Raw genomic sequence first — 27,105 nt, forward strand, 5'->3', positions numbered from 1 at the left:
CAGTCTATTTTCTGTCTATGTTTGTGTCTCATCTGGTCTCACCAACAATATATGTTTGGGGGCTGTCTATTCTTTTGGGGATCTGCTCCGGGGCAGTTTAGATTTCACCTTTCTGGCTTTAGGCTTAGTTAGTTCTCCAGCCATCCCGAGGCATCTAGGGCATCACAGGAACGCTCCACGGCTACTGCTAGTTGTGTTGTTAGGATCAGGGGTCTGCAATTCGCTGAGTTACCAACTTCTCTGGTGTCCTGGTGGCTTAGCCTGTTCAGCTATCCTCCTCGGTGACCCGTTCATAACAGAATCACCAGCCTAAACTGTAGACTCTAGAGTACTCAAAATAAGGAAAGAATTGTTAAAAAAAAAGTGTCAGAATTTTTTTAATATATTTTTTCTTCTTTTTCTCTGGGGCCGTAGGAGGATTTTTTTCTTAATGAAGACTAAGCAATTGTCCGATCGTATTGAGCAGCTCGCTGCTGAAGTGCAGGGAATTTCTGCCTATCTCGCTCAGTCATCTGCTGTAGAATCAAAGATCGGTCAAAATTTTTGAATTTTAAGAATAACTGTAAACTATTTCTTGCTTTGAAACCTAATTCATCGGGGAGCTCGGTGCAGCAGGTAAAAATTGTCATCTCCCTGCTGCGCGGCGTTCCCCAGGATTGGGCTTTTTCTCTGACATCTGGAGATCCTATTCTGGCTAAAGTAGTAAAGTAGATGCGTTTTTTCAGGCCCTGGGGTTGTTGTATGATGAACCTAATGCTATTGATCAAGCTGAGAAAACCTTATTGGCATTGAACCAGGGTCAGGATGCTGCAGAGTTATATTGCAAGAAGTTCTGAAAGTGGGCGGTCCTTACTAAATGGAATGATGATGCCCTAGCAGCTCTCTTTCGGAAAGGTCTGGCAGAAACCATAAAAGATGTTATGGTGGGATTTCCTGTCCCCCTTCAAATTGATCGACGTTTATGTGAACGAGAGGCGGTGCTGCCTTTTGAACAAACTTCTGAACCCATGCAATGTGATAGGGTTTTGTCTAGGGCGCAACATCAAGAGTTTAAAAGGCGTAATAAATTATGCTTCTTTTGTGGGGAAGCCTCTCATGTTATTTCTGTCTGCCCTAAATGAGAAAAATGTTTTGCTTACTCATTTTCCGTGGGCAGTGTACAGCCTAAGTTCCTGTTGGCAGTTACCTTGATCTGCTCCTTGACTACATTTTCTGCTAAGGCCTTTGCTGATTCAGGAGCAGCTTTGAATCTGATGGATCTTGACTTTGCCAAAGGTTGTGGCTTCCCCATGGTGCCCCTGCGGACCCCTAATCCCTTGAGGGGGATTGATGCTACCACTTTGGCAGAGAATAAACCCTAGTTTTGGACCCAAGTGATAATGCGGGTCACCCCGGACCATCAAGAGAACTGTAAATTTTTGGTGTTGCACAATTTACATGATATTATTGTGCTGGGTTTTCCTTGCTTGCAAACCCACAATCCTGTTTTGGATTTGAAATCTGGGTCTGTGGTGAGTTGGGGTTGTCAATGTGTTCTTAGCGACACTCCTGTTTTCTCCACCTCTCCCCAGTCTCAAGATGTTCCTGACTATTTGGCTGATTTTTCTGATGTATTTAGTGAGAGTAAGTCCGCGTCTTTACCTCCTCATAGAAGTTATGACTGCGCAATTGAATTAATGCCTGGTTGTAAACTTCCCAAGGGTTGGCTTTTCAACTTATCGGTACCTGAACATGATGCTATGCGATCTTATATCAAGGAATTTTTGGAGAAGGGTCATATCAGACCATCCTCTTCACCTTTGGGTGCTGTTTATTTTTTTGTGGCCAACAAAGATGGCTCATTAAGGCCATGTATTGACTATCGTTCCCTTAACAAAATCATTGTTAAATATCAGTACCCGTTACCCCTTATTTCTGATTTATTTTCCAGAGTTAAAAGTGCTTGTTGGTTTACCAAACTTGACCTCAGGGGGGCGTATAATCTTATTTGCATCAAGCACGGGGATGAATGGAAGATGGCATTTAATACTCCAGAGGAACATTTTGAGTACCTGGTGATGCCTTTTGGGCTCACTAATGCCCCTTCTGTCTTCCAATCTTTTATGAACGATATTTTCCGAGACCTTGTGGATAAGTTTTTGATCATTTATTTGGATGATATTTTGATTTTTTCCAGTGATTGGGATTCTCATGTGGAACATGTCTGGACTGTGTTCGGATTTTGAGGGAAAATACTCTGTATATTAAGGGATTGAAATGTCTTTTTGGTGTACAGAGGATTTCATTTTTGGGATTCATTTTGTCCCCGTCTGCTATTGAAATGGACCCGGCCAAGGTACAGGCCATTTATGATTGGGTACACCCTACTTCTTTGAAGGCTCTTCAGAAGTTTTGGGGTTTTGCTAATTTCTACCGTAAATTTATAAGTAATTTTTCTGGTATTGTTAAACCTCTGACGGATTTGACCAAAGAGGCTGCTGATGTGGTGAATTGGTCTCCAGAGGCAGTCTTGACATTTCAGGAGCTTAGGCTACTTTCACACTTGCGGTTTTTTGCTGCGCGTTTTTTGCGCACACAAACGCATGAAAAAAACGCATCATGCGTTTGTGTGCGTTTTTTTGCGGGTTTTGGTGCATTTTTAAAAAAAATGCATGCTTTTTTTGCGCATACGTGCGCATTACAATGCTCACGTGTCAGGGTCCTGACAGCGCCGGCATACAGCCTCCGCTAAGCAGAGACTCACCCGCACCATAGGGAACCCTGGGGACAAGAACAGCCGGAAAATAAAGATGCACAGGACGTGAATGTAGAAGTTTAGCAAGCCGGCATAGGACCTATGGTCATGTGAACGTTCATGTGACTGCAAAGGGGCGGGGCTTAGCGTCCTGCTTTCAGAGAAGGTAGAAAACTCAGAGTCAGGCAAAGCAGAGGTCAAGCACAATACAGGCAAGCGAGGTACAGGAGGGATAAACAGACGGGAGGCCAGACAAAGGCAAAGGTCATACACAAGATATCAGTACAGTACCAGGGATGAGACAGAACGGATAGTCAGGGCCAAGCAGAGACCAAAACCAAACAGACGTAGAAGGTACCAAGCAGAATCCAAAGCAATATCCAGAGAACAGACCGAGTCATATACAGAGAATCATGCAACCAGAACACAGCACAAACACACTCAGGGGTCACCACACAATGCCAAGGGCGAAAGTATAACTGACAGGGGATGGGAGCTTCCTGGCTATAAGAAGCCTCCCCAGAACCAATGAGAGGCCACCATAATAGGTCCCAGGTGTGCAGGTGAGAGTCTGCACTGAGATCAGAACATTAACCCCAAAAGTGCCGGTCACCCAGCACTGGTATCATGACAGCACGTATGCGCACCCATAGACTTTAATGGGTGTTTTGCTGTAAAAAAAAACGCATTGCATGCGCATGCGTTTTTTGGGGGCAAGTCGGACGCACAAAAAATGCAACAGGATAATAATAATAATAATAATAATAAATTTTATTTTTATAGCGCCGACATATTCCGCAGCACTTTACATTTCAGAGGGGATTTGTACAGACAATAGACATTACAGCATAACAATAATCACATACAGTAGATTATAACAAATACCAAGAGGAGTGAGGGCCCTGCTCGCAAGCTTACAGTCTATGAGGAAAGAGGTAGACACGAAAGGTGGGTGGTAACAGTTGCCCTGATTGTATGGACCAGCCATAATGTTAAGTGTGTAACAGTACAGACACAGAGGGCTAATGGATGCATAAAGCATGTGGGAACATGATGCTGGGAACCTGGTTATGGTAAAACTTTTGGCTCTGCCACACAGGGATAGGTTAGGTTAATGTGTTGAGGCGATAGGCCAGTCTGAATAAATGCGTTTTCAGGACACGCTTAAAATTGTGGGGATTGGGGACTAATCGTATTGACCTGGGAAGTGCATTCCAAAGAATTGGCGCGGCACGTGTAAAGTCTTGGAGACGGGAGTGGGAGGTTCTGACTATTGAGGATACTAACCTCAGGTCATCAGCAGAACGCAGGGCGCGGGTAGGGTGGTATACTGAAACAAGGGAGGAGATGTAGGGTGGTGCTGAGCCATGGAGGGCTTTGTGGGTGAGGGTAATAAGTTTATACTGAATTCTGGAGTGGATGGGTAGCCAGTGTAATGACTGGCACAAGGTAGAGGCATCGGTGTAACGATTGGTGAGGAATATGATCCTGGCTGCAGCATTCAAGACAGATTGGAGAGGGGGGAGTTTGGTAAGAGGGAGACCGATTAGAAGAGAGTTACAATAGTCGAGACGAGAAAGAATAAGAGAAACAGTAAGAGTTTTTGCAGAGTCAAAAGTAAGAAAAGGTTGAATTCTAGAAATGTTTTTGAGGTGCAGATGACAAGAGCGAGCCAGTGATCGAATGTGGGGGGCAAAGGAAAGCTCGGAATCAAGTATGACCCCAAGACAGCGGGCATGTTGCTGGGGAGTAATAGTGGAACCACACACGGAAATGGCAATGTCGGGTGTAGGTACATTAGTAGCGGGAGGAAACACAAGGAGTTCAGTCTTTGACAGGTTCAGTTTCAGATATAGTGAGGACATGATGTTAGACACAGCGTTTAGACAATCGCCAGTGTTTTCTAGAAAGGCTGGCGTGATGTCAGGAGAAGAAGCGTATAATTGGGTGTCATCAGCATAGAGATGGTACTGGAAACCAAATCTACTGATTGTTTGACCAATAGGGGCAGTGTACAAGGAGAAGAGGAGGGGGCCTAGAACCGATCCTTGAGGAACCCCAACAGTAAGGGGAAGGTGAGAGGAGGAGGAACCGGCAAAAGAAACAGTAAAGGAGCGGTCGGAGAGATAGGAGGAGAACCAGGAGAGAACGGTGTCCTTGAGGCCAATGGAATGGAGCATAGTGAGGAGGAGCTGATGATCCACAGTGTCGAATGCTGCAGAGAGATCCAAGAGAATTAGCATGGAGTAATGACCATTTGATTTAGCTGTTAGCAGATCATTAGAGACTTTAGTGAGGGCAGTTTCAGTGGAGTGTAAAGAGCGGAAACCGGATTGGAGAGGGTCGAGAACAGAGTTTTCTGAGAGATAGCGGATAAGACGGGAGTGGACCAGGCGTTCCAGGAGTTTAGAGATGAAGGGAAGATTAGAGACAGGTCTATAGTTAGCGGCACAGTTTTGGTCGAGGGATGGTTTTTTAAGTAGTGGATGTATGATGGCATGCTTAAATGAGGAGGGAAAAATACCAGAAGAGAGAGAGAGGTTAAATATTTTAGTTAGGTGAGGGGTGACAGCAGGGGAAAGGGACTGGAGGAGATGTGACGGAAATGGGTCACTGGTGCAAGTAGTTGGGCGAGAAGATGCAAGGAGCCTGCTTACTTCTTCTTCTGTGACTGGTTCAAAATCAGAGAGTGAGTTAGATGCAGTGGGGGAGGGAGGACAGTGCATGGTATGAGGGGATTTGGAGATAATTTCCTGTCGGATCTGGTCAATTTTTTCTTTGAAGTAATTGGCCAGATCGTCAGCTCGGAGCTCCGTGGTTGGGGCCTGTACTCTTGGATTGAGTAGAGAATGAAAAGTGTCAAAGAGACGTTTCGGGTTATTGGACAGTGAGATGATGAGGGTGTTGAAATAGGTTTGTTTGGAGAGGTGAAGGGCAGTGTTTTATGTTCTAAGTATAAACTTAAAATGGATGAAATCTTCGTGTAGATTGGATTTTCTCCACAGACGTTCGGCGCACCTGGAGCACCGCTGCAGGAAACGTGTTTGCACCGTGTGCCAGGGTTGTCGCCGTCTACAGGATGCATTTTGTGCGCCCGAGCGCACACTGCAAAAAAACTCATGCGCATACAAACGCGTAAGTGTGCATATGTATGCGCACCCATGTTAAAGTATAGGGGAAAAAACGCATGCTTTTTTGCGCTAAAAAGCAGCGCAAAAAAACGCAAGTGTGAAACCAGACTTAAGCAGAGATTCACTTCTGCTCCGGTTCTACGGCAACCTGATGTTTCACTCCCATTTCAGGTGGAGATAGATGCTTCTGAGATTGGTGCAGGAGCCGTTTTGTCTCAAAGAGATCCGGTAACCTCTAAGATGAATCCCTTTGCCTTCTTTTCTTGAAAATTTTCTCCATCTGAACGTAATTATGACGTGGGGAATCGGGAATTGTTGGCCATGAAGTGGGCATTTGAAGAGTGGAGACATTGTTTGGAGGGAGCTAGACATCAAGTTGTGTTCCTCACCGATCACAAGAATTTGATTTATCTTGAATCAGCCAAGCGCTTGAATCCTAGACAGGCTAGGTGGGCCTTGTTTTTCACGCGTTTTAATTTTGTGGTCTCCTTTCTTCCGGGCACTAAGAATGTTAAGGTGGACGCCCTTTCTAGGATTTTCTTTGTGGATTCTCTTGATGTGACCGAGCCTACTACCATTCTAAATGTGTTAGGCATCGGATTTCTGTGTTTACTCTGCAGGGATCCAGACCCTCACATTCTGCAGTCTCCTGCTGTTTATCTACTGCAGAGGAGATTGCAGAGGAGATTGCCTTGCAGGAAATCTCTCCTGAGGCTAAGTCCTTCTGCCCTCCTACTGAGCATGCTCATGGGACGATCTCCCATTGGAGATCGGGAGTCATGTGCTCAGGTCCTGCTCCAGATCTCATTGGTCCATTTCAGAGATCTGGAGGCTTGCAGAAGGTCCCGGCTGCTATTAAAGGCGCGCATGGATGTTCCGCCATGCACTAGTATAGACTTACTTGCTGCTGTGTGTATGAGGACGGATGTATGATTCTGGTGAATGACTCATTATAAAACCCCTTCCCTCTGATATTACGTATGTGGTTAGGGACTGAGTTAGAATCAGCGCCAGCGCTCCTCTGCTGCAACATCCACAGCTGCTAGCGTCCGGCACTGCGCTTGCATCATAGCTTTGTCGTTTAGCGGCAGTGTCCACGCCGCGCTACAGTAGCAGCTCTCCTTAGCTTCCGCAGCTGCGACGCCGCACACACGGTAGGTCTAGACAGATGTAGTGCCGCCGTCTTGGGCTACTCCTGTGACCTGATACCATGTGTGTATTGTTACTGAGTACTGTGACTTCAACAGGCTCAGTCTGTGTATTTGTGTTTATTTGGCATCTCTGTGACTCAACAGAGATTGCTCTGCGCACCTGGGTGACGTTTAACCCTTTGCGCATTACCGCCATATTGCTCCTGCCACCACTTAGCAGCGGTTATATCACCTACTGCACGGTGGTCCCGAGCAGCAAACGCACTTTATTATTATGAGGGTGTAGTTCTTTCCGCCATCTCTCCCGATTTGAGACGTGCCCTGGAGGAATTTCCAGAGGATAAACCTGAACGATGACCTATGGGAAAATTGTATGTCCCTGACCAGTGGAGGAGAAGAGTAATCTCTGAAATTCATTGCTCCGCGTTGGCTGGTCATCCAGGTATCTTTGGTACCAGAGATTTGGTGAGTCGGTCTTTTTGGTGGCCTGCCTTATCTCGTGATGTCAGGAATTTTGTGCAGTCCTGTGGGACTTGTTCTCGGTCCAAACCCTGTTCTCGTGCTAGTGGTTTGTTGATGCCCCTGCCGGTGTCCAGGAGGCCATGGACCCATATCTCAATGGATTTTATTTCTGATCTCCCTGTCTCTCAGAGAATGACTGTTACTTGGGTGATCTACGATAGATTTTCTTTGATCGTCCATCTTGTACCATTCCCAAAGTTACCATCTTCTTTTGAGTTGGTGACCTTGTTTTTTCAACAAGTGGTTAGTTTGCACGGGATTCCTGAGAACATTGTATCGGATAGAGGAGTCCAGTTTGTTTCCAGATTTTGGAGAGCTTTTTGTTCCAAACTGGGAATTCAGTTGTCTTTCTCCTCTGCATTTTATCTCAGACCAATGGGCAGACTGAAAGAACATACCAGACTTTGGAGTCCTATTTGAGATGTTTCATATCTGCTGATCAAGATGATTGGGTCTCATTTTTGCCCTTGACCGAATACGCGCTAAACGATAGGGCTAGTTCTGCCACTTTGATGTCTCCTTTCTTCTGTAACTTTGGGTTTCACCCTCGATTTTCTTTGGGGCAGGTGGAAGCTTCGGCCTGCCCAAGTGTGAATTCTGTGGTAGAGAGAATGTGCCACGTATACCAGGTCGGTAACTGAAACAACAAGACAATGTCACGTATACCTGTCCTGTGAGACACGACCCGCAGGTCGGTAACTAATAATAATAATACATTTTAATTCTATAGCGCCGACATATTCCTCAGCACTTTACATTTCAGAGGGGACTTGTACAGACAATAGACATTACAGCATAACAATAATCACATAGATCATAACAGATACCAAGAGGAATGAGGGCCCTGCTCGCAAGCTTACAATCTATGACTGAATCAACAAGACTAAAGGGGAACACCGGGGAAACAGTTACAACGGTGGGCCCTGCAATAGGGAATGGGGACGTGGAGACCTCCTGCACTCCCCTCAGGCAGTGTTCCTGAACACTCCTAATGTTCCCTATACAGGCTCTTCACCTGTCGCCGAGCAGGATACCTGAATCCTTCACTATCCCTGCACCTATCCCTTGCTAGGGAACTGGATCGTGTGGACACTGGTCCCACCGCTGCACTAATACACAAGAAGGAAAAAGGGGAAAACACCAAAACAATTATCTTTCTCTGCTGAAGTCACCAGGCAGCAAGTGCAGCACCAGATCTGCTTTCAGCAGTGGCTCGACACCTCAGAGCCAGCTGCTACTTTCACCATCTTTCTCTGCTGCAGACAACGGGCAGGCAGAGTTCAGCACCAGTTTCAGCAGTGGCTCGACACCTCAGACCCAGCTGCTAACTTCACCAGGTTTCAGCAGTGTCTCAACACCTCAGAGCCAGCTGCTCACTTCACCGTGGTTGGAATCCAAAAAGGACTTGCTATCACCAACACCTGCTGATACACCATGTTACCTTAGATAGCCAAGGGAGTGGTCACATCAGCAGGGAAACCAACAGACATGCAATAACACCTATGGCCACCTGGAGCAAAAACCCATATTAAGCTCCCAGGCCTGAAAGGAAAAAAAAAGTTTAAATTAGGAAATCCAGAATCTGACACAGATCCAAGCATTGGACTGTGACAGTACCCCTCCCTCAATGAGGGGCCTCTGGACCCTCAACACCGCACCACACTGGAGACCACCTACAGTGAGGATGCCCTGTTCCATCAGAGTTCACTTTAACAATCATCTGACACTCCATGGCAAGAGAGGGCAGATGGAGGTGACGAAGTATACTCCGGAGGTACCACAAATCTCCAGAGCGCCAACCTGTGTAATGAGCTAGATCTGGGTATAACAAAGGGTAACTCCAGTTGATAACTCGCTGGCGCGAGAATGGCAGGCACCCATGCAAACACATACACACCCATGTCCGGACCTGCACGTTTATTGTCATTCACTCTCTTGCCACTAGATGGTGAACTCCTAACAGAACCAACAACAGAGGCGTCCCCCTGTGTCGTAACACTCACACCCCTGCAAGACTCAGAGGTAACCACTCCTCTCTGCCCCCTCCTCCTACGAGGACTCTGACTCTGAGAGGCAGCTTGTGGTGAGGGTTGAGACTTGCCGCTACTTCCTGGTAGCACCCCTGCTGCCACCACTGGAGGAGAAGGGGACGGGAATATGGAGGAAATATACACTCCCTGGTTGTCTTCCTCCACACGACCAGGAGAGGCGGCTTCTTAGATGGTATAGAAGTTTCGTCGTGAGCCCCACGGACCAAATCATCAGTCTGCTCACTACAGGGATGCACCCCCTCACCTCAGGGAACATCAGGCAGCACCACGGGGACACCAACTCCTCCCACCTGCCTGGGTGCATCCGCGTATATGAGCAAGTCCCGCTCACCAGCAGGGACTACAGGGGGCATATTCGCCAAAGCCACAAATTGGGGTTCTGGTTGAGCCAGAGGGGAGGCCCCAGACCCTGATAACTGTTGCTGCTCCAACACACCATGCAGCTTCTCACTCTCCTCAGTGAGGACCAGAAGCAATTGATCACAGGTCTGTACTTGGCTCATGGCTCACCAGAGAAAATGTATGGTTGGATACAAACTGTCACATATACCTGTCCTTTGTGACACGACCAGCAGGTTGGTAACTGAAAAACAAGACAATGTCACGTATACCTGTCCTGTGAGACACGACCCGCAGGTCTGTAACTGAATCAACAAGACAAAAGGGGAACACCGGTGAAACAGTTACAATGGTGGGCCCTGCAATAGGGAGCGGGGATGTGGAGACCTCCTGCACTCCCCTGAGGCAGTGTCCCTGAACACTCCTAACGTTCCCTAAACAGGCTCTTCACCTGTCGCCGAGCAGGATACCTGTATCCCTCACTATCCCTGCACCTATCCCTTGCTAGGGAACTGGATAGTGCGGACACTGGTCCCACCGCTGCACTAATACACATGAAGGAAAAAGGGGAAAACACCCACCAAAACACTTAACTTTCTCTGCTGCAGTCACCAGGCAGCAGAGTGCAGCACCAGATCAGCTTTCAGCAGTGGCTCGACACCTCAGAGCCAGCTGCTACTTTCACCATCTTTCTCTGCTTCAGACACCGGGCAGGCAGAGTTCAGCACTAGTTTCAGCGGTGGCTCGACACCTCAAAGCCAGCTGCTAACTTCACCAGGTTTCAGCAGTGTCTCAACACCTCAGAGCCAGCTGCTCACTTCACCGTGGTTGGAATCCAAAAAGGATGTGCTATCACCAACACCTGCTTATACACCATGTGACCTTATATAGCCAAGGGAGTGGTCACATCAGCAGGGAAACCAACAGACATGCAATAACACCTATGGCCACCGGGGGGCAAAAACCCATATTAATCTTCCAGGCCTGAAAGGAAAAAAAAAGGGTTTAAATGAGGAAATCCAGAATCTGACACAGATCCAAGCATTGGACTGTGACAGAATGCAGCAGATTTGGGACCAAGTATTGGATAAGTTGTCCCACTCTCAGGAAAAGGCCCAACAGTTTTCCAACTGGCATAGGACCATTGGTCCCCGGTTTAAAGTGGGTGACATGGTTTGGTTGTCCTTGAAAAATATTCCCATGAAGGTTGCATCTCCAAAATTCAAGCCAAGGTTTATTGGACCTTATAAGATTTTGGAAATCTTTAACCCCGTTTCTTTCCATTTAGCTCTTTCAGTTACGTTTAAGATTCATAACGTTTTTCATAAATCTTTGTTGAAAAAGTTTGTGGAGCCAGTAGTTCCCATGGCGGCGCCCCCTGACCCTTTACTGGTTAAGGGTAATTTGTAGTATGAGGTAGAGAAGATATTGGATTCTCATCTGGCTAGACGGAGACTTCAGTACTTGGTCAAGTGGAAAGGTTATGGCCAGGAGGATAATTCTTTGGTCTCTGCTTCTGACATTCATGCCAAGAGATTGATTCATGCTTTTCACCGGGCCCATCCTGATCGGCCTGGTGGCGTGGATGAGGGTTCGGTGACCCCTCCTCAAGGGGGGTTACTGTTGTGAATTCCCTTGCTCGGACTTCTGAGCTGGAGCTCCCTCTGGTGCTTACTGGGAGTAGTGGAGCTGGCCAGTTGGATGGAAATTTGCCACCTGACGACGATAATTGGGAATCTGGGATTACTGGCTGGGAGCATATAAGTGAGCAGGTTTCCCTTGGTGGTTGCTGGTGATTTCCTCCTTGTGCATTTTGAGTTCTTCTGTCTCCTGCCTGATCTGCATGGTTCAGTTAAGTGATTCTTTTACTAATCCTTTGCATCTAATCTGATTGTGCCTTTTTTTGCTTTCTGCCTTGTTGCAAGGGTTCAGCGTACTCCCTACTGGGGGCAGCGCTGGGCCCCACTCCATATGTTACAGTTTGTGTCAGTTTGTTCAATCCCGTGTTATATTAGTATCTTTTGCTTTGCTTCCAGTTTACACCAGAGTGCTGATCTAGCGGGGGTGAGGTCATGTGGCCTCAGGTTTTTGTATATCAGATGTGTTGGATTTTTAGGGTTTTTGCGTGATTGCAGACAGTATCTTTTCTGTCCTGTCCTATCTAGACAGCTTGGGCCCCATCATTTGCTCAGTCTATTTTCTGTCTATGTTTGTGTCTCATCTGGTCTCACTGACAATATATGTTTGGGGACTGTCTATTCTTTTGGGGATCTGCTCCGGGGCAGTTTAGATTTCACCTTTCTGGCTTTAGGCTTAGTTAGTTGTCCGGCCATGCCGAGGTCTCTAGGTCATCGTAGGAACGCTCCACGGCTACTGCTAGTTGTGTTGTTAGCATCAGGGGTCTGCAATTCACTGAGTTACCAACTTCTCTGGTGTCCTGGTGGCTTAGCCTGTTCGGCTATCCTCCTCGGTGACCCGTTCATAACGTGTCCCAGGGCAGTTAGAATGTTAAAAGCGATTATAGTGGCTGTTGTGGTGAGTGTGGTGCAGGGCAGGTGAGACGCACGTGACTCTGATGACATAGCAGGGTGCAGTTTCCAATGCTTTACTCACAGTTCACTTGTGCACAGATGCCCCCTTAGTGCAGTGTCCTCAAGGTGAGAGGTCCAGCAAACTCCCAGATAGATTGGGATACACCTTTCCAGGACTCCCTTCTGTGTGCTTTCCCTCCTGTCCTTCTTACTGTGCTGGTTTCTGCTCTCCTGCCCAGCACCTTCACAAACAGCATCCCCAAGCCAGCAGCTGCGGACCTTGTCGGGCGGCGTCCTCTGAGTCCCCTTGCTCCTATATAGCTGCCTTTTTGGTAAATGAATGCTGTTGTGGCTGAGGTACGTACAGCTACCTTAGCCTCCTGCTTTCTAGCTGAGACTTGTAGTCCTCCACTAGTCTTAGGGGCTGGCTCCCCCACTGCAACCTGTTCCCTCCAGTTCTGGATACAGGTTCCACAGGTGGCCTCCGCAATTCCCATGCCCCAAGGGGCCCCTTCTGTCCTCCCGGGAGCTTCCTTCAGACTCCTCTCACAACTCTCTCCAGCTCTTCCTACTGCACTCCTTCTTCTTCTCTGTCTTCTCACATTCTCTCTAATTCTCCTCAGACTCTGTCAGCCCTCACTCCTTATCTCACTCCTCTCTGACTGACTGACTCTTTCCAGAAAAATCCTCTTACCTCAGCACTATCTCCTCCCACCAACTGTCACTCCCTTAAGCCCCGCCCCTTCTCTACCTTCCCCACTCACTCCCCAACACCCTTTCCTAGCCAGCCTGGGATGAGGCCATACTCCCTAAGGGTACACCCAGATGCCCTGACTGAACTGGTGTGTGATGGGTGCGAGTGTTAGAGTCCTGGGTAGTGCTCCCTCCTTACCTGAGAGTGGGATACCAGACCTCTGGATGAGGTGCAGTACCTCTGTGGTGACTGGACCCTCAGGGATGCCACATTGCCCCCGTTAAACACAGCACGTCCACGGGCTGGAACAAAGTAAAATAGGTGTTACAGAGAAATATGCAAAATTTTCTGCAATGCATTGCAATAGATAAAACAACTTACTCATCTTCCCTTTATGGGAGGCACTTTATGCTTATATGTTACAAATAACTACTATCTTTATAAAAATATGTTTAACCCCTTTCTGCCATGAGACGTACTATCCCGTCCATGTGCCCTGTGACTTAATTCCCAGGGACGGGATAGTACGTCATAGCGATCAGCGGCGCTCACATGGTGAGCGCCGCTGATCGCGGCCAGGTGTCAGCTGATTATCACAGCTGACACCCGGCACAATGTGTCAGGGGCGGTCACGTACCGCCCCGACACGTTAACCCCTTGCACACCGCGATCGTGTTAACCGGGGGTTAACCGGGGGTTAAAGGGAAGCATCGGCAGGGAGGGACTCCCTCTGTGCTTCCCTGAGCCCCACACGGCAGCGCAATGTGCAGTGCTGCTGCGGGGGGCACTTTCCCTACAAGCCCCCGGATCCAAGATGGCGACGGGGACCTTCGGGGGCCTGTTGGGAGCTGACTTCCTCACTGCCTGCAAAGCACAGACATGAGGAAGTCTGCAGCAGTGCCTGTGACAGATCGCTGATCTGTCACAGTGATCTGTGATGTGACAGATCGCTGATCTGTCACAGGACAGTGATGTACCACCTGGGACAATGTAATAAAGTTAAAAAAAAAAAAAAGTGTAAAAATAATTTTAAAAAAATCGCTAAATAAATTAGTTAAAAAAAAAAAATATTCCCCAATAAATTCATTTTTTGAAAATAAAAAAAAACAATAAAAGTTCACATATTTGGTATCGCCACATCCGTAACGGCCCGCCCTATAAAACTGTCCCATTAGTTAACACCTTTAGCAAACCCCTTAAAAAATAAAAATAAAAAAACAAGCAAAAAATAATGATTTATTATCATACCATCGAACAAAAAGTGCAATAACGCACGATCAAAAAGACGCATATAAATATCCATGGTACCGCTGAAAACGTAAGCTTGTCCCGCAAAAAAAGAGCCACCATACAGCATCATCCGCAAAAAAATAAAAAAGTTATAGGTCGCAGAATAAAGCGATGCAAAAATAATTATTTTTTATATAAAATAGTTTTCATCGCATAAAACCGCCAAAACATACAAAAAAGACCTAAATGAGGTATCGCTGTAACCGTACTGACACGAAGAATAAAACCGCTTTATCAATTTTACCGCACGCAGAATGGTGTAAACGCACCCCCCCAAAAGAAATTCATGAAATGCTGGTTTTTGTTCATTCTGCGTCCCAAAAATCGGAATAAAAAGTGATCAAAAAAGCCACATGCCCAAAAATGGTACCAATAAAAACATCAACTCGTCCCGCAAAGAATAAGACCTCATATGACTCGGTGGGTCAAAATACGGAAAAATTATAGCTCTCAATATGTGGTGATGCAAAAACTATTTTTACAATAAAAAGCGTCTTTTAGCGTGTGACAGCTGTCAAACATAAAAACTGCCATAAATAGTAAATCAAACCCCCCGTTATCACCCCCTTAGTTAGGGAAAAATGATAAAAAAAATGTATTTATTTCCATTTTCCCATTAGGGCTAGGGTTAGGGCTAGGGTTAGGGCTAGGGTTAGGGCTGAGATTAGGGTTAGGGATGTGTTGGGGTTAGGGTTGGAGTTATAATGGTCGGTTTCCACTGTTTGGGCACATCAGGGGCTCTCCAAATGCAACATGGCGTCTGATCTCAATTCCAGCCAATTCTGCGTTGAAAAAGTCAAATGGTGCTCCTTCCCTTCCAAGCTCTGCCATGCGCCCAAACAGTGCTTTACCCCCACATATAGGGTATCAGCATACTCAGGACAAATTTCAAAACATCTTTTGGTGTCCAATTTCTCCTGTTACCCTTAGGAAAATAAAAATTGGGGGCAAAAATTTTTTAAAAAAAATGATTTTTTTATTTTCACGCCCAGGCGTTATAAATTTCTGTGAAGCACTTGAGGGTTCAAAGTGCTCACCACACATCTAGATAAGTTCCGTGGGGGGTCTAGTTTCCAAAATGCGGTCACTTGTGGGGAGTTTCAATAGTTTAGGTACATCAGGGGCTCTCCAAACGCACATGACACCCGCAGACCAATCCATCAAAGTCTGCATTCCAAATCATCACTACTTCCCTTCCGAGCCCCGACGTGTCCCTGTTATGATTGAGTCACCGTAGGAGGCAAAAAAAGAAATGCTAGCTAAGTCCAGAAAACCAGAGAGGTTGGCAGCTATCGGATTGCAGACCCCTGATCCTATCACAACAACTAACAGTAGCCGTGGGGGGTTCCTACGATGCCCTAGACCCCTCGATCACAGCCGGAGAATTAAATAGGCCTAAAGAAAGAAAGGGGAAATCTAAACTGCCCCAGAGCAGACCCCAAAGCAATAGGCAGCCCCCAACATATAATGACGGTGAAGCAAGATGACAACACTAACACAGACAGAAAGATAGACTGAGCAAAGACGGGGCCCAAGCTAACTAGATAGGAAAGGACAGGAAGGCTGCTGTCTGCAATCCGTGAAAAACCCTATGAAAATAAGAGCCAACAGGCTGACAGTGAAAAAGGCCCTGAAGACGCTAGGCTTCAAAAAGCTATGTCAGTACTCAGGAATATTCTGAAGACAGAGCAACCGGCAAAAGGAGATCCAGCTCATCCCAGCAGGGAATGGCAGAATCCAGAAAAGCAAGGAAAACAAAAACAAAACACAAAAGCTAACAGGCAAAGCAGAAAACTTAGCTTTAGAGGAGCAGGAATCAGACTGATGTCCTAGAAGTCCACAGAGAAATCACCCGCAGGGCAGAAGGGTGTCGGCAGCCTTATATCCAGTCAGTGACTCCACTCAGCCAGTCATCCTCATTAGGCTCAGGTGGCTGATAATCAGGCTCATTACCTTCCTTTACCAGAATAGGGAGTTCACCAGACCTCAGTGACGAAGGGGAAAATGAACTCACAACATGTCCCCATACAGTAGTTTTCTCCCACATATGAGATATCAGGGTACTCAGGACAAATTGGACAACAACTTTTGGGGTCCAATTTCTCCTGTTACCCTTGGGAAAATAAAAAAAATTGGAGACTAATTGATCATGTTTGAAGAAAAAATATGATTTTTTTATTTTCATGCCTGGGCATTATAAACTTCTGTGAAGCCCTTGGGGGTTCAAAGTGCTCACCACACATCTAGATAAGTTTCTTAGGGGGTCTAGTTTCCAAAATGGGGTCACTTGTGGGGGGTTTCCACTGTTTAGGTATATCAGGGGCTCTCCAAAAGCAACATGACACCCGCAGACCATTCCATCAAAGTCTGCATTCCAAAACGTCACTACTTCCCTTCCGAGCCCCGACGTGTCCCCATACAGCAGTTTTCTACCACATATCGGGTACCAGCATACTTAGGACAAATTGGACAACGACTTTTGGTGTCCAATTTCTCCTTGTACCCTTGGAAAAATAAAAAAAATTGGTGACTAAAAGATCATGTTTGTGGAAAAAATACAATTTTTTTTGTCATGTCCGCCATGTTTGTCATGTCTGCCATGTCTGTTTTGTCTCAAGAACTCCTGGAGCGATGTGCATATCTTGTCTGCTGTCCTGCATGTTCACTAGAGCAGTGTGCACACTCACCTCATGTCTGAGCTGCAGGATGCCTGCGTTTCTGCTCTGCCTTCTGTGATCTTCTCGTCATGTCTAGGATTCCTGATCATGTGTTCCTGCCTGGATCCTGCACTGTCTGGTTCTGCAATCATCTTGTCATAACACCTACCAAAAACCTCCTGAGTTCAAAATGCCTGGAAAATGTAAACTCTAACGAGAAAACACACAAAGCAATTGTTTATGTGCAAAAATACAAACAATTTTATTAGATAAAATACATGTAATCACAAATCCAATGAGCATATATAAGGTGGAAACAACAAACCGCTCGACACAATGTGCACAGGGTGTAAACCGTAAAACAAAATCTAGAGCTGGGTATAGCTTAGAGTAAATTATTGGTAATAATAAAGTGCTTGTGCATAGACTTGCTCATACCTCAAATAGAGATCAAATTAAGCATCCTTAAGTATGCGAGCAAACGGGATAATATTCCCTTTACTATGCTACCAGCAACTCACAAGTAAAAAACCTATAAAGCACCTCTATACCCCACAGTCTGCATCATACCCAAAGGAATGCACAGAAAAGGCTCTTGAGGAACAAATCTCTTACCCATGTGGACAGGTCGAGCGGTACTGGCAAACCCGACGCGTTTCGCCCAGAGGCTTCCTCGGGGGGCTGTGTGGCCACTGTTGTGGGCCAAGGCCCTCTTATACTGGCAATCATTAACATAATCCATATCCGGTATATGCGGTCATTAGAATGCGACATGCGCGGTCAGTGCAGGACCGCCACGTCACTTCCGGTAATAAGCGCGCGTCATAGTGCCCGTGTTGCTATGGCCACATCGACGCGCGCGGCCATCATGACGACGCATGCGCGGGCAACGCAGAATCCCCGCCGCGTCACTTCCGGTCATCCCGGAACCCGGCATCCGTCACCGCGCCCATGTAACCATGGACGCACAGACGCACGCCGACCCCGTCAGGATACCTTCCACGGCGCAGCAGGTGTGTGCACAGCGCATGCCCCTCTCAAGACGACCTCACGTGAAGTTTGTTGCAAATGCGTCCATATGTACCACATATACCAGAGCCACCTCACTAAGGGGGATAGTGTAGACACAAGGGGAATTTTTTACGCAATATAATGCCAAAAACTTGTGAGCTGCTGGTAGCATAGTAAAGGGAATATTATCCCGTTTGCTCGCATACTTAAGGATGCTTAATTTGATCTCTATTTGAGGTATGAGCAAGTCTATGCACAAGCACTTTATTATTACCAATAATTTACTCTAAGCTATACCCAGCTCTAGATGTTGTTTAACGGTTTACACCCTGTGCACATTGTGTCGAGCGGTTTGTTGTTTCCACCTTATATATGCTCATTGGATTTGTGATTACATGTATTTTATCTAATAAAATTGTTTGTATTTTTGCACATAAACAATTGCTTTGTGTGTTTTCTCGTTAGAGTTTACATTTTCCAGGCATTTTGAACTCAGGAGGTTTTTGGTAGGTGTTATTGCAATATAGAGTTGCCTGATTACACATGTGTCTTTTTGCACTTAGTGTTATGATCATTTATAGGTATGAAATTTGGTGTTAAAATTATTACCTTTCTGTGTATATTCACAGCTCTTCTACCTGATCATATGGATCATAAAACCCGCGAAAAAGCGTGGCTTACAAAGCTTAATGAGGTATTTGGTGGAGACCAGAGTGTGGCTGCTAATTCAAGAGAAATAGAGGATTCTATTTTGAAATTAAAACAGCTTTTAAATAAAAAGACAAGGTTATGGTGGAATAAGTCGTTTCTGGAGCGATACATTGATAGAGGCCTGATACCTAGGGGACTTCGGGTACAAGTTTTCCCCTCTTTCTCCACTGAGGATGAACCTTTTAGGAGGCAATGGGAGGAAGTGTCCGCTAACTGCTCAAAAGGCTTTATGGGGCTTTTAATTAAATCTAATGATGCAACACTTAAAGAATTGGAGATGGAAATTAATTCTCTTCAGACGTCTTTAAAAAATAGTCTGACGACCGAAGCTCTCACTAAATTAAATGAGGACTTAGAAATTGATTTTATGAGATGGGAAAAGGACATTGTCACCTCCAAAACCAAAAAATATCAAAGAGATGTAGCGGATTTCTCCAATGATCGGGTGTATAAGTGGAGGAGGAAACAAGTATCAATAAGGGGGACCCATAGAAGCCATCGTAATTCATTTTCATCAGCATCCTCTATGGATGAAGAGGCACCTGCTGGACCCTCTCTTCCCTCCCTCCTTAATGAAAGGTTGGGATATGTTAAATCCGGTGTGAGAAAGGGGAAAGGACCAAATAAAAGAAAACTCACTCCACCACAATCACTAGAGAAGAAATCAAAGAATAGATTGGAGGTAATTAATTTATCTAATTATACCCTGTCACAGCCTCAAGTAGAGGTTCTGAATAAGGGTTTATCATTTGTTCCCACTAATTCTTTTGATTTCTTCTCAGCAATAAAGGATTTACAACTCTTCTTAAGGAAGGTGGTTTTACGTAAAATATATACTAAAGTGGAGGTTGGTGCTGATTTACCCACTATTCAAGAACAGGAGGCCCTAACTATCTTGGAGGAATTGGAGACAGGTGTCCCCCCTCATGAAACAGGTACTTTTCCTACATCCATTTTCCCTAAGTCGACCACGTTTCCCTCCTTTTCTAACCTGCCTAGAAAGAGAGGTGGACAGAATCTTACATATGCACAACGGCAAGCAGTAAAGGAACTTAGTGGTTTAAAAGATATCATCATTAAGCCAGCAGATAAGGGGGGGAACGTGGTCCTTTGGCCATCAGGAATGTATGAAAGAGAGGCATTCCGGCAATTGAGAGACCGGGATGCCTATATCCTGTTGTCGGGTAATCCAACTGAGAGATTCCAAGGAGAATTATTTAGAATTTTGGATGAAGCCTTAACACAGGGGGTAATCCCTAAAAAGATATTCAATGGTCTGATGGTTGAAAATCCGACTATACCTACGTTCTACCTGTTGCCAAAGATACATAAAGATCCTTTGGTACCCCCGGGACGTCCGATTGTCTCTGGCATCGGAGGGTTATGCGACTCAATCTGTAAATTTATAGATTACTATCTGCAATCCTTGGTTGAGGCGCTGCCCTCCCATGTCAGAGACACTACGGACGTCCTGAGGAAGATTGATGGCCTATGTATGGACTCAGACATGCTTTTAGCCACTATTGATGTCGAATCACTTTATACCAGCATTCGACACTCAGACGGCCTGTTGGCAGTGGAGTTTTTTTCTGGGCATGAGCAATTATGAACCTGCTCTGCGCTCACTGATCCTGGAATTATTGGAATTTGTTTTAACACATAATTATTTTACTTTCAAGGACCGGTACTATTTGCAACAACGGGGCACCGCGATGGGTGCGGCCTGTGCGCCGTCATACGCAAACCTCTTTTTGGGGTTTTGGGAAAGGGAGGTTTTTGGTGACGGCGCTCGGGCCGCTTCCCATGCGCAGTGCTGGTACCGGTTCATTGACGATGTTTTTATGATTTGGCAGGGATCGGAGGCTGGCCTTCTGGACTTCATCCGGGAACTCAATCAGAACACAATTAATATCAAATTGACGTATAAGATTGATGCCAAAATGATAGACTTCTTGGATATCAAGATTATGGTCGATGGGGTGGGCAGGATTCAATCTGATGTTTTTCGCAAAGATACTGCAGTAAATGCTTTGCTGCATGCGACTTCTGCCCATACCCCCTCGACCATACGAGCAATACCTACTGGGCAGTTTTTACGTATGAAACGTGTGTGTTCGACGGATGCAGCCTTTGAGGGTCAGTCTCGTGACCTAACTTCCAGGTTCAGTGAGCGTGGATACAGTAATAGGTGTATCAAGAGGGATTTGTGTCGTGCCCGGGGTACTCCACGTAGTGAACTTCTTTGCGGTTCTGTGCGCAATATGGGTAAAGATCAACCACTGAGATTTATTACAACTTTTAATAATCAGTGGACCAATATGCGCCAGATTCTTCAGAAACACTGGTCAGTCCTTAAAACGGACCCTGTTTTAGGTAAGATATTACCTGAATACCCCCTGATGACTGCTAGAAGGGGGAAAAACCTTAAAGATTTACTAGTTAAAAGTCACTACGTGGCGACTACCCCTAATTTATTTGGGGTGCAACAACAGCGTTGGGGATGTTATCCTTGTGGCTCGTGTCGGGCCTGTAGTAATATCATAAGGACGTCCTCTTTCATGGCTTCCGATGGTGGCAGGGAATATCGTATTCTTACATATATTTCCTGCAGCTCACGGTATGTCGTGTATTATGCAACCTGCCCCTGCAATTTGATTTATGTGGGTTTGACATCCCGTGAGCTGCGGGTAAGGACTCGTGAACATGTCAGGGACATCCGGGCAGCACGGGAGGTTACTGATGTCCCTGGCTTGAAGACAATCCCCAGACATTTTCGGTTGTACCACAACTCCGATCCATCCGGATTGTGTGTTCGGGGGATTGACCGTGTCCATTGTGGTATCAGAGGGGGTAATCTTAAGCGTACCCTGGCACAGTTGGAGTGCTGTTGGATTGTGACCCTAGGCACAATGACTCCTAAAGGTCTCAATGAGAAACTGTCATTCTCACCATTTCTTTAACTATTTGTGTTTTCCTCTTTTCTCTTGTTTTCTTTTAATTTTAATTTCAATTTTTGTGGGTTTTAATATCATTTTTGTTTTTAAATTTTCAACAGTTGGTATATATTCGTAATATCATCATTCTGGTTTCTTTGAAGACCCTTCTTTTGGCATTATCTGGATTTTGAGGAGGAGGAATTGCCTTAATAATCATCCTAGAATTGAAAGGACCTATACATCGTCCACGATCAAATCAATGCAAGATGCATGTGTATGGAGTCACAGCATATTTATATATGTGTTTATTATTTCTATTATTATTTATGTTTATATATATTTTTTGTTTAATTATTTTTTGTTATTTTCTTTCTTCTTACTTTTTTGTTATTTTTTTCTTTTTCTGGTTAAACATATTAATTTTGGTATATATATTTTTTTATATATTTTTTTGTTTTATTATTATCATTATTATTACCTATTATTATTTGTTGTGACCTATATTTGTGCTTAGGATGTTTTTTTGGCATTATATTGCGTAAAAAATTCCCCTTGTGTCTACACTATCCCCCTTAGTGAGGTGGCTCTGGTATATGTGGTACATATGGACGCATTTGCAACAAACTTCACGTGAGGTCGTCTTGAGAGGGGCATGCGCTGTGCACGCACCTGCCGCGCCGTGGAAGGTATCCTGAAGGGGTCGGCGTGCGTCTGTGCGTCCATGGTTACATGGGCGCGGTGACGGATGCCGGGTTCCGGGATGACCGGAAGTGACGCGGCGGGGATTCTGCGTTGCCCGCGCATGCGTCGTCATGATGGCCGCGCGCGTCGATGTGGCCATAGCAACACGGGCACTATGACGCGCGCCTATTACCGGAAGTGACGTGGCGGTCCTGCACTGACCGCGCATGTCGCATTCTAATGACCGCATATACCGGATATGGATTATGTTAATGATTGCCAGTATAAGAGGGCCTTGGCCAACAACAGTGGCCACACAGCCCCCCGAGGAAGCCTCTGGGAAAAACGCGTCGGGGTTTGCCAGTACCGCTCGACCTGTCCACATGGGTAAGAGATTTGATCCTCAAGAGCCTTTTCTGTGCATTCCTTTGGGTATGATGCAGACTGTGGGGTATAGAGGTGCTTTATAGGTTTTTTTACTTGTGAGTTGCTGGTAGCATAGTAAAGGGAATATTATAATATTATCCCGTTTGCTCGCATACTTAAGGATGCTTAATTTGATCTCTATTTGAGGTATGAGCAAGTCTATGCACAAGCACTTTATTATTACCAATAATTTACTCTAAGCTATACCCAGCTCTAGATGTTGTTTAACAGTTTACACCCTGTGCACATTGTGTCGAGCGGTTTGTTGTTTCCACCTTATATATGCTCATTGGATTTGTGATTACATGTATTTTATCTAATAAAATTGTTTGTATTTTTGCACATAAACAATTGCTTTGTGTGTTTTCTCGTTAGAGTTTACATTTTCCAGGCATTTTGAACTCAGGAGGTTTTTGGTAGGTGTTATTGCAATATAGAGTTGCCTGATTACACATATGTCTTTTTGCACTTAGTGTTATGATCATTTATAGGTATGAAATTTGGTGTTAAAATCATCTCGTCATGTCTGAAACGCTGATCATGTGACCTTTCCTAGGATCCTGCACTGTCTGGTTCGGCAATCATCTCGTCATGTCTAGAACTCTGATCATGTGACCTGTCTAGGTTTCAGCACTGGATCTGCAGTCGTCTCGTCATGTCTGGAACTCTGATCATGTGACTGTGCTCTGTTATCCTGTGGATCTGAACCCAGAAGTGCTCCCCTGGTCCTGACCTGGAAGAGGAGGTGCTATGTCCTATATCAGGCCGCCCCTTCCTATGCTCAGGGCCTGAGTATTGTGTTGTGTCTCTGCATGGCTGCTTGGTCTGTGGAGCGCTCCCTCTATTCTGTGCCCTTGCACTCTGCTCTGTCGTGCGTCTCTGCACACGCTCCGTGCTTGTATTCCGTCTCTTGTCTTGTGCCATGTCTTGTGTTGTCCTTCGTGCCATGTTCTGTCCCTGCTCTGCTTTGCCTTGTAGTCCTTGTTTGCTCTGTTTCTGTCCTCGTGTCATGTCTTGCTCTGCTTTGTGGCTTCAGGTACCCTGCCTCTGTCTCTGTCCCTGGCGTGCCTCTCTGCATGCGCAGGACTCTGCCTCCCCTGTCCCTGGCGTGCCTCTCTGCACGCGCAGGACTCTGCCTCGCCTGTCTCTGGCGTGCCTCTCTGCACGCGCAGGACTCTGCCTCGCCTGTCCCTGGCGTGCCTCTCTGCACGCGCAGGACTCTGCCTCGCCTGTGTACTCTGTCCCTGGCGTGTCTCTACACGTGCAGGCCTTGCTCTGTCTAGTCCCAAGGTCCTTCCTTGGCCCGGCTCTGGGCTTTGGCCTACGCTCCGCTGCTAGACTGTCCCTGTCCCTGGCATGCTCTTTGCATGCGCAGGTCTCTGCCTTGTTCTTTGTATTGTCCCTGATGTTTCGTGCGCCCTTGCACTTTTCGCACTAGGCTTTGCCGTACTGTCTGTACGTGTCTCTGTCCTGTGTCTTTGCCTAGCCCTGCCTTGTGGCTCCGTGCCTCCATGCACGTGCCTGGTCGTCTGTGCCTGCCTGGTGTGCCTCAGCCGTGCCGCCTCTAGCCGTGCTCGCCTGTGTGCCTCAGCCGTGCCCCGTCCAGTGCTATAGTGGTCTGGCTGCGTGGCCCCGTGGCGGTGCCGCCTCTAGTCGTGCCTGCCTGCAACTGCCATCGTCAGTACCACCTGCCGGCGCTCCCAGCCATGGTCTCCGTGCTCCCTTGCACTCACGCTGGTTCTCACGCTGTGCCTTTTCGTGCTACTCTTGCACAACTCTTTGTTAACTTTGCTCTGCTCTGATCCCTGTCTTGCCTGGTCCTTGAACCCTGTTCCTGGCGTGCCTCTCTGCACGCCCAGGACTCTGCCTCGCCTGACCCTGGCGTGCCTCTCTGCACGCGCAGGACTCTGCCTCGCCTGTGTACTCTGTCCCTGGCGTGTCTCTACACGTGCAGGCCTTGCTCTGTCTAGTCCCAAGGTCCTTCCTTGGCCCGGCTCTGGGCTTTGGCCTACGCTCCGCTGCTAGACTGTCCCTGTCCCTGGCATGCTCTTTGCATGCGCAGGTCTCTGCCTTGTTCTTTGTATTGTCCCTGATGTTTCGTGCGCCCTTGCACTTTTCGCACTAGGCTTTGCCGTACTGTCTGTACGTGTCTCTGTCCTGTGTCTTTGCCTAGCCCTGCCTTGTGGCTCCGTGCCTCCATGCACGTGCCTGGTCGTCTGTGCCTGCCTGGTGTGCCTCAGCCGTGCCGCCTCTAGCCGTGCTCGCCTGTGTGCCTCAGCCGTGCCCCGTCCAGTGCTATAGTGGTCTGGCTGCGTGGCCCCGTGGCGGTGCCGCCTCTAGTCGTGCCTGCCTGCAACTGCCATCGTCAGTACCACCTGCCGGCGCTCCCAGCCATGGTCTCCGTGCTCCCTTGCACTCACGCTGGTTCTCACGCTGTGCCTTTTCGTGCTACTCTTGCACAACTCTTTGTTAACTTTGCTCTGCTCTGATCCCTGTCTTGCCTGGTCCTTGAACCCTGTTCCTGGCGTGCCTCTCTGCACGCCCAGGACTCTGCCTCGCCTGACCCTGGCGTGCCCTTTGCACGCTCAGGACTCTGTCTCGTACCTTGTGCCTTGGCGTGTCTCTACACACGCACTCTGTCTCGTACCTTGTGCCTTGGCGTGTCTCTACACACGCACTCTGTCTCGTACCTTGAACCCTGGCGTGTCCCCTACACACGCACCTAGTCTTGAACCCTGGCGTGTCCCCTACACACGCACCTTGCCACGCACCTAGCCTTGGACCTTGGCGTGTTCCCTAACACGCACCCTGCTTGGACATCTGTCGTGCTTCCTTGCCTGGAACCTGGTTTGCCTGCCGGATGCCCGGAACCTGACGATCGCTGCCAGAGATCATGAGCTGGATGACTGCGGCATGACGTCCGGAGCTGATGTCCGCAGCCTGATGCCTTGATGATGTCGATCGTTGCCAGCAGTCCGGAGTCCGATGCCATCATGCCTTTACCTGTACCTAGGCGTGCCACCTGGCACGTACCATGTTATGGACCTTGGCGTGCCCACGCGCGCACCTTGCACGTTTTGCTTGTTTACACTGTATGTGATCCTGAGTTATTTTAATGAAGTTACCTTGCACCTACGTCTTGTCTCGTCTTGCTTCCTGCCCGTCCTTGTCATCAGACACTCGTCTAGTGTCCCCTGAGCCGGCCGTCTGGTCCCAGCAGTCGTGGTGGCTCACCCCCTTGGTCTTGCCCCTGACACTCCCTGTATAGGGGGTGGATTCTCACAAGGTAAGCTCGCCCTCGGTGGGTGGGTGCCATGACCCAGAGGGTCCACTCAAAAAATGGGCTCAGCAGGAGCTGAGTCCGTCACATTTTTATTTTCACGCCCGGGCGTTATAAACTTCTGTGAAGCACTGGGGGGTTCAAAGTGCTCACCACACATCTAGATAAGTTTCTTGGGGGGTCTAGTTTCCAAAATGGTGCCAATTGTGGGGGGCTTCTACTGTTTTGGTACATCTTGGCTTTCCAAACGCGACATGGTGTCCGATCTCAATTCCAGCCAAAAACGTCAAATGGCGCTGCTTCCCATCCAAGCTCTGCCATGCGCCCAAATAGTCATTTACACCCACATATGGGGTATCAGCGTACTCAGGACAAATTGCACAATAACTTTTAGGGTCCTGTTACCCTTGGAAAAATAAAAATTGCGGGTGAAAAGATCATTTTTGTGGAAAAAATATGATTTTTTAATTGTACCGCTGTACGTTATAAACTTCTGTGAAGCCCTTGTGGGTTCAAAGTTCTGACCACATATCTAGATAAGTTCCTTGGGGGGTCTAGTTTCCAAAATGGGGTCAATTGTGGGGGGTTTCCACTGTTTAGGTACATCAGGGGCTCTCCAAACACGACATGGCGTCCGAACTGAATTCCAGCCAATTTTGCATTGAAAAAGTCAAACGGCGCTCCTTCCCTTCTGAGGTCTGCCATGCGCCGAAACAGTGGTTCCCCCCCACATATCAGGTATCAGCGTACTCAGGACAAATTGCACAATAACTTTTGCAGTCCAATTTTTCCTGTTACCCTTGGTAAAATAAAAAAAATTTGAACCTGAAGTATTTTTTTTGTGAAAAAAAGTTAAATGTTCATTTTTTTTAAATACTCAAAAAATTCCTGTGATGCACCTAAAGGGTTAATCAACTTCTTGAATGTGGTTTTGAGCACCTTAAGGGGTGCAGTTTTTAG

At 46.9% G+C, this 27,105-nt stretch overlaps 1 protein-coding gene across 1 annotated transcript in view; it reads left to right on the forward strand.

Annotated features, from left to right (window-relative positions):
• Positions 1–26,000, forward strand: part of TINCR (TINCR ubiquitin domain containing) — a 70,987-nt gene extending 44,987 nt beyond the window's left edge. Inside the window, exon 2 of the mRNA XM_073551354.1 lies at positions 21,878–26,000. Coding sequence (XP_073407455.1) covers positions 21,878–21,917 — 40 coding nt within the window. The 3' untranslated portion in view covers positions 21,918–26,000. The remainder of the gene's footprint in view (positions 1–21,877) is intronic.
• The last annotated feature ends 1,105 nt before the right edge of the window (positions 26,001–27,105 follow it).

This window comes from Dendrobates tinctorius, unplaced genomic scaffold (assembly GCF_039654945.1).
Source record: "Dendrobates tinctorius isolate UK_male_01 unplaced genomic scaffold, ASM3965494v1 ptg000175l, whole genome shotgun sequence".
Taxonomy (NCBI): domain Eukaryota; kingdom Metazoa; phylum Chordata; class Amphibia; order Anura; family Dendrobatidae; genus Dendrobates; species Dendrobates tinctorius.